Here is an 11,945-nt window from a genome sequence, read left to right on the forward strand (position 1 = left end):
TTAGATATGTCAAAGTTTGAAACATTGATGATTTAAGTATAAACGAAGATTTCAAGTTCAACATTACTTTAATTTTTTTTATTGAATTCACACTAATTTGTTATTACTGTTTAAAACAGTTGCAAATGTAATTTATCATAGCTCTTTTTTTCGTATTTAATATATAAGAACTTGTTTCCTTTTGTAGCTTGCCCAGCATCTCGTTACATTTGATATAAATACCTTGATATCTTCCATGACATCAATTAAAAACCAATGTACAGGAACAAGTGATGTAAGATTATTCATAGTTAATATCTAGATTTATCATTCATTGTGATTAAATAATCGTTAATGTAATTATGAGTGATACGTGCTTGAAATCACAATTATTTCTTTATTTTCATTCATCGCGAGAACATACAAAATCTACATAACAGTTTATTACTTTGACCTTATACTTATACGTTTGCATTTCAATCTATCATATTATGTCATACATACTTATTTACCCTGTACGATGGTTTACATATTTGACACTGTCTTATGGTTAGATATTAAACACGCTGCAGTCGATTATAAAAAAGGAGGTGCATGTGTGGCATGATTGTGAATGAGGCAACTATCCACTAGAGTTCAAATAACGAAAATGTAAGCAATTATAGGTCACCGTAAAGTTTTTAACAGTTAACATAACTCATACAGTAAAGCCTGCTATGAAAGTCAACGATATGAACAATGTGATTCAATTCAAACGAGAAAAATAGCAATCTAATTTATACTATATATAAAAATTCATGAATTGCAAAGATGACAGACATGAACCAACGACAAGTACATACATAGTATGGCGGGGATAAACAGGTTTCTGAAAACACAAACTCTCACGAATATTAGACAGTCGTGTAAAATCACAACATAAGAAGAAACCCTAAAATTCAGTTACCAATGGCTTTTCTCAATAGATCAGTACGACGCATAAATAAAAATAACACAAAATACAATAGAAACACCGGTGTTCATCGAGTTCTAGTTTTGAATTAAAAAGAAAATTTCAAAAGACTAATGTTTAACTAGTGTAAAATCTTTGCAGAGTTACAAAATACTTTAAAGTTTAAGACTGTTACCTTTGATATTGCAAATATGAATACGGTATCAGATTAGTTTACATTTATAAATCACAACGGAACAAAGATGACAATTCAATATACCTTAACAAGAAAATATAAAAAAACAAACGAAGTTCTTTAAGCAGAAGTCTTTATTCAGGACATCTAATTATCCAACTTCTATCGTGGATTGACATCCTTGCACCAGTTCTCCCAGCACAAAGCGATTCAACACAGAGACATCAATGTAGAAAAAAAAATCAAAGTTCTATATTATGCCTTTCATATCGTTAGTTTTCTTGTTGTGTGTATTTATACCTATTTTCGTTAAAGTCTAGATGGGCTACACACATCAGTGATGCTGAGACAATAAGAGATGTCACAATTCCAGCAGTAACAACAGCTCAGGTATTGTTCAAATACACACTCACTCAGTCTCTAAAAATTGTTAAATAAGTATGCAGCCATTATCACATTTATTTTTACTAATAATTAATATCAAACGTTTCTTCATTTTTAAATGTTATCTTTAAGATGCATCACAGGATAAAAGAGTGGAAAAGTTTAATTTTTTATACTATTTTCATTGTTATACATTTAAAAGTTTGGCAGTTGTTTTCACTTATTCCTTAGATTGCTAGCGTTTAATTCTGTATGTTTGTATGAGTTCCCCTTTTGAATTTGTGTTGAAATTCAGTTTTTTGTTATTCTATTTCTTGATTTCTCTACAAACATGTGCAATTGCTGTTCATACGTGATATGTCCTGTTTATATAAATACAAACTAAATTCCTTGCATATTAATCTTTTCCTTTGCCCATTAGTAATGCAGGTCTGAAAAGTGGGATATTCTTTATTCAGAATATGTTCTCTGCATAATAATACATCTCTACTAGGTACGTGTTTAAAAATAAAGTGTAGAGAGTCAAGTATATGAGTATTTGCTCATAAAGAATTTCAACAAATAAGTCAAAGGCCGGCTTTTCTTTCATTAGTTTTAACTCTCCATAGAGTAAAATTGGTTGAATGGCGATTTTTGTCAATGGTAATTACTCATCTAAATTAAAAAGAGTACCGATCAACTCGAGACACAAACTAGTTAGCATTGGAGACGACCGACACATCACATTTAAGAAATGTCTATATTTTTAGTAATGTTTCTTTTTACAGAGTAACCTGCAAACATCAATTTCGTCGTTAGAAAGCGCAATAAGTGGCATAATGGTAAGTTAAATATTATTAATAAAAAAATCAATATAAAATTTATGATAAGATTGACTGGTTTTTGCCTGCTTTTAAAAAGTTCAAGGCAACTATTTCATCCTTACAGAGGTCGAGAAAAAAATCATAAAAAAAATCTCTAGACACTTCAAATCAGGTCGACCTGGATGAAAATTAGGAAGTTTTGACTACCACTGGACAATTAAGATCTGCTTATTATATGTCGAGACGGTTAAAAAAATGTTATTTTCTTTACACATTAGCTTCATAATGATAAGTCTGAAAAGTCTGAAAATTTAGTGAACAGTAATAAGTACAGCGCCACGGGGGAATTATCAATAGAACATCATAAAAGTTTGATTGTAAATTGAAAGAACATTATCAATTTATCTGAAAGTGAAATCAAATGACCTAGCTTCTTTGATCTTCTTGCTTTTAACAAGTTTCTGAAGGAACTCCGATTTATATGAAAATAAGTAGAGGTCGGTAAGGAGAGGTGTACAGTTCGTTCACATATGAATGCCGACAATTTGCATCTTTTAAAATGAAAAGTGCTTTTTTTCATTAGTTTGGCTTTTTCTATTTGTAAAGTGCTAAAAAAATATCCGCACAAACAGGGAAGACAAAATTGAACCAGCGTGAACAATATTAGACACCAAGTATATAATAAAAGAAATAGTGATCAAACTATCTGAAGTGTATCAGTTTTAATGCACCAAATATCCAAGCAATATGTAAGCCTGCAAAAAAAAAAAATGTTCAACAGCAATAGATGGAATTATGGATAGATGATTTATAGTTATGTTTAGAGTGTTTTTAGTTTGGAAAGTTTACATGAAGAGTATCTTATTACAAATAATTTGAAAAATTTCAGGCTAAAATCAACAATACTCTTTCCACAGCCAGAGCTGCAGATAACGAAATTCAAAACAATATGGCAAGCGTTATACTTCAGGTAAGGCACAACATATTTACATTTCCTAGTAAGAAATAGTACAGCACGATAACAATTAAAACGGCTTCGTGTCTGAAAAAAAATACAATATTATCCACCATAAATGTGAAATAAGTATCGTCACGATTGTCATTTCATCAAATACTTAATCAGGAAAGATTAGCAATTTGTCGAATTTAAATATTGAGAGTGCATTTTAAGCAAATTTGTTAACGTTATTCGTTGAAACAATTAAAAACTGCTTGTGCTTTTATATTTCTACCACTCGGGTATCGTTTGTATGTATTTTTCAACAGAATTTTGAAACATGCATGCCTAGTTCCCTTGTACTCATTAATTTACTGAGTTAAATGATTCTTTTAATTCCGTCATTTTCAGTGACATGACGGAATACAAAACAACTGTTACTACAATTGTTTCTAAAACAGATCAATATGTCATGAAAAAATGTTTATGTAAAAATTTAAAAACGAAATAAAAAAGTATGAAAACAAGCCAATAAAAACAAAACAAGCCAACAAAAGATCAATTCATAGTAATCTTATAACATGAGCATCACAATGGATACCACATGTTAAGCAGGATCATTTTTACCCTTCCATCTGAAATCACTCCCTTGTATGTGCTGGGGTTCGTAATATTCAGCCTTTACTTTTCTATGTTGTTTAAGCTGTACTGTTGAATGATTAATATCTTTTTTGTTTTTATCCATGGTGATGGCAGTTTATTTTCGACTTATGACTTTGAATATCCTTTTGGTATCTTTCAATTTTATAAACTTATATTTCCAGGCTGCCATAGACTTTAAAAACCAGATACTAGCATACATTGATTCGTATATCGTGGAAGTAAGGGATTTGGTAAGTTTTATTTATCTATACATAATACATTTGATAGATGGGTTCCTAATTGAAGTATTTGTATTTAAAATAATTATAATATTGTACAAATTATCATTCAATTTTCTGCTGTGAACTTTAATATTGTCGCTTCTACATATATCTGGTGATCGTGTTGCGTTCATATCGACACTTCACCTATGTTTTACTAATCACAAATCTGGTTTATTGAAGTCCAACGCAAATATAAGTAAATTAATTGATTTCAGTATCTTGCCCATGTGAAGTGATTGTTTATAGTTTAAACATATATTCAAGTAGTTTCTTCATTTCAATTGAATTAAATCTGTATTTTGTTTTTTGCAGATTTTTAATGAGCTAGCAGCCTGTCTACCTATTTGGAATCTATATGACTCCTTTACGACTACATTTTGCAGTTATACGTTAGATGCGTTGGTAAGACTGAAAAGATTTTTTTCCCCCAAAATTGATGACAAAAAAAAGATTTAGGGTTAGGCAGTTATGTGAAATGTTAACTCAAAGATGCAGACAAAGAAAGACATATATTCGACTCTATTCGACCCTCAACCTACGTCAAAATTTACAAATTATAGTGTATGAGTTTGGCTGATATGTAGTATTGCTAGATCCAGAATTTAAAAGGAGATGAAAAAACATACAAGACTAACAAAGACATCTTAAAAACACTATTCGACCCTCAACAAACGCCAAATTTACAAATCATAGTGATTTATTTTGGCTGATATGAATAGTATTGCCAGATCCAGAATTTAACAAGAATTTGTCCATAGTACACAGATGCTCCACTCGCACTATCATTTTCTATGTTTAGCGGACCGTGAAATTGGGGTAAAAAAACCTCTAATTTGGAACTAAAATTAGAACGATCATATCATAGGGAACATGTATACTCAGTTTCAAGTTGATTGGACTTCAACTTCATCAAAAACTACCTTGACCAAAAACTTAAACCAAAAAATTTAACGTGAAACTTGCACTATCATTTTCTGTGTTCAATTGACCGTGAAATTGGGATCAAAACTATAATTTGGCATTAAATTTAGAAAAATCATATCATAGGGAACATGTGTACAAGTTTCAAGTTGATTAGACTTCAACTTCATCAAACACTACCTTGACCAAAATCTTTAACCTGAAGCGAGACAGACGGACGAACGAACGGACACACAGACCAAAAAACATTATGCCCGTCTACTATCGTAGGTGGGGCATAAAAATGATGTGGGCGGTGTTTATTTTTTCCAAAAACAAATGTATACAAATAGCTAATACATCTAAGCACTTACAAGATACTTTGTTTTTGTGAGGTCGTTCAATGTCTATCTAAATCTGCTACTACTCCATCTAGAACATGTTTTCTTACATTATTTTACAGAATACTTTCTGGTTTGCTATTGGCTGGGGATTATTTTTCTTTACACCTGTCATCATTGTCGGAGTCAAATTATCAAAGTATTACAGAAAGTTAAGTGAGGATGAAGATGACGATGGGTAATTAAGTGTTATTTTATTGAAGAATATATTTAGGATAACTATCGTAATTAATGTAATAATTGCACATTTATATAAAAATAAAATTTACTACCCCCTTAATGCATTCAGTCAGCCATCCTGGTTAACCTTTTAAATCAAACATATTTAAAATAATATTTCAATTATCAAAGAGAGAAAGAGAGAATATTTACAAGTTTTGATAATTGAAAGAATACACTAGCAAATAACTCAAAAATTAAAAAGTTTGTTATGTTGATTATTATAATACAATAAGGACATTGTTGGTATTTAAAAAGACACTTAACAACACACGTGTTTCTCATATTCAAAGTTTTGTATTGCAGTGACGACGATGAAGATGATGGGTAAGTTTACGATGACCAATCAAATTTGTTAAAACGTTGCTACATGTATATTCTGAAAATAGAAAACATGTTCATTTTCAGAGCAATTGTCAAGGGGCAGACAACCCAACTTCAAATCACATGTGTAAAAATTAACATATATAACCAGTCAAATCAATTGGAAAAAATAACACTTTCCTGAATTTTAGTAAAGTTGAAATAATGATGAAACGATGAAAAAAGAACGAAGTTCAACGTGCCTCTGAAGTGTATGTAGAAAAAATAAAACCTCATATACAAGAGTGTATAATTTTGTCAATGTAAAACAAAATATAAAAGAATACGACCAGTTAAATGTAAGACTAAAATTGCATCTTTCTTTTCTTTACATAACACAAACATAGTCTGCCATTGTTTGAAGATATGCACTTAAATTATTAAATTAAAGTTAAGGTTATCTTTTCATTTCTTTTCAGCTATAATGGTTATCACAATGGGTAGGTTTATTTAAATGTTTAATATTTCAATTACAAATGTGCCAGTAGAAAATTTTATGTGTAAACAGTGTCTGAATGCACTCTTAGCAAAATCAGAAGAAAAAGCATTATGTTCTTTAATTCTAAAACAAATCGCATGAATATCATGCTCTATAATATCCCCTTTTAATAACAAAAATAACCCAAGTAATAGAAAAGATAGATAACTAAAACACGCAGTAAAGTTTCTGCATAGTGCAGCAATCAACAGGTGAGCAACCAATAAAAAAAGGAATTGCACATAATTTAGAAAGCAGAGTAAAACAGTGTGCAATGCACATTGCTACAAAAAGCTAACTAAAGTTGCTGTAACCATTGGTAGGACATGCCGCTCAATAAACATCAAACACATGTACGCTAATGTAGCTAAAAATATAATATTATTCTTAAATCAATATATCGATAACTAACTTTTATGTTATCGTTGTTTTTGTCGTTCAGTTCTAGACAACATAGATTACGTTCTCCACGTCGGTAAGAATGATATTATGTTCAGTGATATATAGTGGTGTAGGTCTTCAGAATATTGCTTACTATACTTGCATGCATGCATTCTTTGTACCATCCTGTGGCTTACTGATGTGCCGCTCTATTTCATATTAATATTTTCATTTTTTTTATCATATTTTGCATGCTTCCTTCAACCTATATCTTTAGGTTATTCCTTTGTTGGTGTTGGACTTTCTGAAGTTATACAAATATGTTGTTAGTATATTGGAACCAATTTCAGTGTATATAACATACATTGACACACTTCAAACACATTTTAAAAACTTTGTTTTGGTTACAATTTACAAAAGATTTTATTTGATTAATTTGTGATGCTTAACATTTCCAATCCGCGGAAGACAACAAACATTCATAATGAGAACATATTTTTTCATATGGATACCCACTGTACTCTACTTGACCAGAAACACGATAGTTTTCAATTACTAAATGTTACTCAAAAAGTATCAATTTTATGCTGCAGATGGATGTCACAATATAAAAAAAACTTTATTTAGGGCGGGAGCCTATTATTCAATTCAATTGCTGTCAAACACAACTCTATGAGCAAAGCAGCAGGAAATACCCATGTTTAAAATCTTCGACCGAACCCATAGAACATGAATAATATCTTTGAATGCAAGAAGTTCGAGTATAAAGAAAACAATAAATACTATAAAATTATCAAAGTTGATTAACTTTTGAACGGTCAAATCAAAATCATGATCATTTACATTGTTGACCATTGTTAGATAAACACATATTCCTTAATATCAAACAAATATTTTGTAAAACAAATTAACAACAGCAAAGTGCTTGCCTTATGTTTCAGCCTGTTATTATCCATTACCATGCTTCTTCATGGGTGAATTGTGTTAAATAGGTTTATTGCTTAAAGCGTGTCGTGTGCTTGTAAATTGGCAGCACAAGGGGTCATATCTTGCATATCTTTTCACAATCTAACATGAATGTGCTTTTTAATTAACTGAATGCCAAAAAAAACTGGTTGCCTCAACAAACTTAAAGATAAACTGATAATAAAATACGTTTGTTAAAATGATTCCAACCAGAAACTGACTCATTGTCCATCAATGATATAATAAAAATACACAGATGCATCAATACACCTTTATTTGTGACTTTAAAAATATTTTTCTATGTGATATTGTGATATATAGATGTTTTACTGTCTTTATAAAACATTCAGATTTCCCCAAATACTCGAAGGTAAGTTTATTATCTTTAATCTTTTTTCCCTGGAATGGCCCAAGAAGTCATTTTCCTTTAATGATGATTTTAACCATTTATTTTTGCATTTTGCCATATTTGATAAAATGTATAATAGACGAATAGACACTATAAACCACAAAAATTTTCAGCAAGTCAAGATTTAATTTCCAGTCAAATTTGCTTATATAATTAGTAAACTGTCACTTTATAGAAGTATTTCCTGTTAAGTGAGGATTTTTTCCCCCTCTTCAGATCAAATGATAAGTAATACAAGATCAACAAAACGATTGAAAAGAGATTCGATTCTTATCTTTAATGTTGGAGAGGGTTTTTTGTTGAAAATACACGAAGACAAATGAGAGCGACACAGGCTCTTTAGAGCTTTTAGATTTGCATTAATATGTATGTTTTCTTTTTGAACGTAACCTACATTTGTGATGTCAAGGACAAACATGCAGCTAAAAATACTAATATTTCTTTAATACATTTTTTGACAAACAGGTTTAATGTAATGTAGTTAATAGAGTTTGATAGAAAACGTCTGTAGTTTTGGAATAATATGATATGAACTTTCTTTTTATTTTGTTTCAGGTTCAACAAAGTATCCCCTCAGTATTACTGATAAACCAATTTTAATGGATCTTGACTAATACAATGCAGTTTTCAATACTTTAATTCGTGGCAATACATTTTATCGATAATAAATTTCTTTTGTAATACTATTTGTTCTATATATGTATTTATGATGGAGATGAAAGGATAGATATGGTGTTTAATTTCATGGATCAACATTTCAACATACACATAAAACATGACTGTTTTTTTTCATCTTAAATTCACAGTTAGGCCTTCAAGATGACACAAGGCTTTCAACTCACTGCAATGTCCTAACTGACCTTAACACTAGTTTAAGCGGTCTTCTTTGCTAGGGGCCGATACCCGTCCATCATTGGTGTTTCCTTTCTTAATCTTGTATTTTCATAATAGATTAGGTCCATATAAAGATCCTACCATCATTGAGTGAAATACAATATGTTTTTTATCGCTGAACATGCACATTAAATTTTTTGAAATATAAGGCAAACTGATAATTGAAGATATTTATCTTTCGACAGCCGAAGGATAGTGCACCGCGCGAGATATTTGCTATTATTTCGTTGTGTGATCTGTGTCGCCATTGATTTCTAGTATAAAATTACGCATACGTTTCTTCTTCAAAAGACTCATCAGTGCTGCTCCAAAAAAAATAAATAATGCCAAAGTCAAGTAAGAAGGCGATGAGCATTGAGGACCAATAGCTTCCAAAAGGTTTTGCCAAATATAGCTAAATTAATATATTGATTTGGGAGGAATTTTTATTTTGGAAACTATTATAAGATTGGTGAATTGTTAATTAATGTATATAAACATATGGATAATTGTCATTTCAACAGAAGTGCTGACTACTTGGCTGGTGATTTCATTGAGAGGAAAACCTCCACCTGTAGTATCATCGAACTAGTTATAAATACAAATCAGCAAATACACTAGGCTTATTATTTAGTACACCTTACGCGCATTTTGTCTACAAAAATCCTATCATTGGGTCTAGAATCAAAGATTTTTTTTTAAACAGTAAATTTATTAATTCAACCATATCAATGATATGTGATGCATGTCAACCATCGAGAAAGAACTGTCCACAAGCAGTGATATAGATCAAGTGGTTGAAATAATAAACATATCATAAATACCAGGCTAATACTTTAGTAAACAAGACGTACATTTCGTCTACAAAAGACTCACCAGGGATACTAGAATCATAAAATGTAAAAGGCTAATTAGTTCAAAGACGAGTAGACATGTAGGACAAACATCCTTCAAGGTTTTTCAAATGCCGCTATTCTTGTAGGTAAAAAAACACCACTTGGTTCGTCAAACAATTCAGATTTTTTTTAATGCATAACATGACAAATCAGTGGTAGGTCATGTCAACACAGATGTGCTGACTATTGGGAAAATGATATACTCGTGCGGACACAGCAACTTACAGTGGCATCAACCCGATTTTTGTAAAAAATGAACTCATCAAAGATACCAAGCTTATGGTTCAGTACGGTTTTTGTCTACAAAAGACGTAATCAGTGACGATCAAATAAAAAAAAACTAATTGAAGTGTCATCAACAATTCATTTATTTATAACATTTCGTCACCACTGTAAAATCAAAGAATACAATTTTTTTTCTTGAAAATCCATCATACCTTAGTCGTTCCAAAAAGCCAAGTTGAATTCATTTCGTTGTCATAACAATTTCTGTAATCAAGAGAACATTAAGAAATACATTGCATTGAACAATGCTCATATACGATATCGACATTAGTTTCCTATGTTTTCTCTGATCTTTCTAGAATAAAATCAAAAGGGAAATGTATCTACTATTATCGCTATTTTGTGCATTTTTCCTTTGATCTTTTTTTGTGATAATTTTCATATCATGCTTCTCGCTTGAGATGGAAAAATTATCGCTAGAAACTAAGGAGGCCACGTGGCGTTGCTAATGAAATTGACATGAAATTGACAACGTCGTCATAGGTAAAATAGCGATACACAGATTATCATTGGTCATCTCAACTCGATTGCTTTTCTCACTTTCGCTGTACCAGCTCAAGCGAGAAAATCAATCTCGTTGAGATGATCAACGATAATCTATAATTAAAACTTTCATGACACAAACAACTTCTGGTACCAAAAGTATAGTAAAGTGTTTTAATGCTTTAAATTTGAGAATGAAAATATGGAATGTGTCAAAAAGACAACAATCCGATCATAGAACAGAACAAAAAACAGCCGAAGGCCACCAATGAATCTTCAATACAGCGAGTAATCCCGCAACACGAGGTGTGCTTCAGCTGAACCCTTAACAAAACTGTGTACTAGTTCAGTGATAATTGACGTCATACTCCGAAATATGTAAATGAAATAAAATTCAAATCATACAAGACTGACAAAGGCAAGAGGCTTCTGACTTTGGACAGGCGGGAAAATGCGGCGTGGGTTAAACATGTTTCGTGAGATCTCATACGTCTCCCTTTACCTCTAGCCGATGTAGAAAAACAAACACACAGCAATACGCACGGTACAACTCAGTTTAAAACAGGTCTTAGTCCAATGTCAGAATAGGTAACAAAAGAACCTAAACAAAATGACAATGATACATGAATTTACATAGGACTACTAGCAATTCCTGACATGCCGACTCCAGACCACAAATTAAATGAATGAAAAATTATGTCTTCTTAATATGAATATCAAGCACAATTCCTCCCGTTAGGGGTTAAGTATCATATCATCATAGAATATATGAGAACAATATAATCCAATTCCTGCCAACAACTGGTTTTAATCCTGGTACCTTTGATAACTATTTAGAATAAATGTGTTTATTTCCTATGCAAAGACCCAATTATAAGTGAATCATTATTAAAGCCAAAATATGCCATCTTTAATGACCTGACTAAAGAAGTGTAACTATATCCCTTCTAAAGAAGAAGGTTTGAAGGTTTTGTTAGCTTTTGAGGTTAATGTTGACATTTTTAAGCTTTGTTACGAATATTACTATAACAGATTGGAAGTGAAATAGCTGAACGTATAAAATCTCTGCATGTTAACTTATTTTAAATACATGAAGCGACTTTATTTTCAAGGAACAATTTATTACCACATGCTG

At 31.1% G+C, this 11,945-nt stretch overlaps 1 protein-coding gene across 2 annotated transcripts in view; it reads left to right on the forward strand.

The window, feature by feature from the left end:
- Nucleotides 1–8,957, forward strand: part of LOC139519488 (prominin-1-A-like) — a 28,277-nt gene extending 19,320 nt beyond the window's left edge. The window contains exons 18-28 of one of the 2 annotated variants that reach the window (XM_071311598.1): nucleotides 188–274; nucleotides 1,422–1,496; nucleotides 2,258–2,311; nucleotides 3,183–3,263; nucleotides 4,055–4,123; nucleotides 4,469–4,558; nucleotides 5,520–5,635; nucleotides 5,983–6,003; nucleotides 6,459–6,479; nucleotides 6,960–6,992; nucleotides 8,829–8,957. In XM_071311598.1, coding sequence (XP_071167699.1) covers nucleotides 188–274; nucleotides 1,422–1,496; nucleotides 2,258–2,311; nucleotides 3,183–3,263; nucleotides 4,055–4,123; nucleotides 4,469–4,558; nucleotides 5,520–5,635; nucleotides 5,983–6,003; nucleotides 6,459–6,479; nucleotides 6,960–6,992; nucleotides 8,829–8,859 — 678 coding nt within the window. In that variant the 3' untranslated portion in view covers nucleotides 8,860–8,957. The remainder of the gene's footprint in view (nucleotides 1–187; nucleotides 275–1,421; nucleotides 1,497–2,257; nucleotides 2,312–3,182; nucleotides 3,264–4,054; nucleotides 4,124–4,468; nucleotides 4,559–5,519; nucleotides 5,636–5,982; nucleotides 6,004–6,458; nucleotides 6,480–6,959; nucleotides 6,993–8,828) is intronic. The other variant, XM_071311599.1, reaches the window with a different exon arrangement.
- Nucleotides 8,958–11,945: the final 2,988 nt, after the last annotated feature.

Source organism: Mytilus edulis, chromosome 4, assembly GCF_963676685.1.
Source record: "Mytilus edulis chromosome 4, xbMytEdul2.2, whole genome shotgun sequence".
NCBI classification, from domain to species: Eukaryota; Metazoa; Mollusca; class Bivalvia; order Mytilida; family Mytilidae; genus Mytilus; species Mytilus edulis.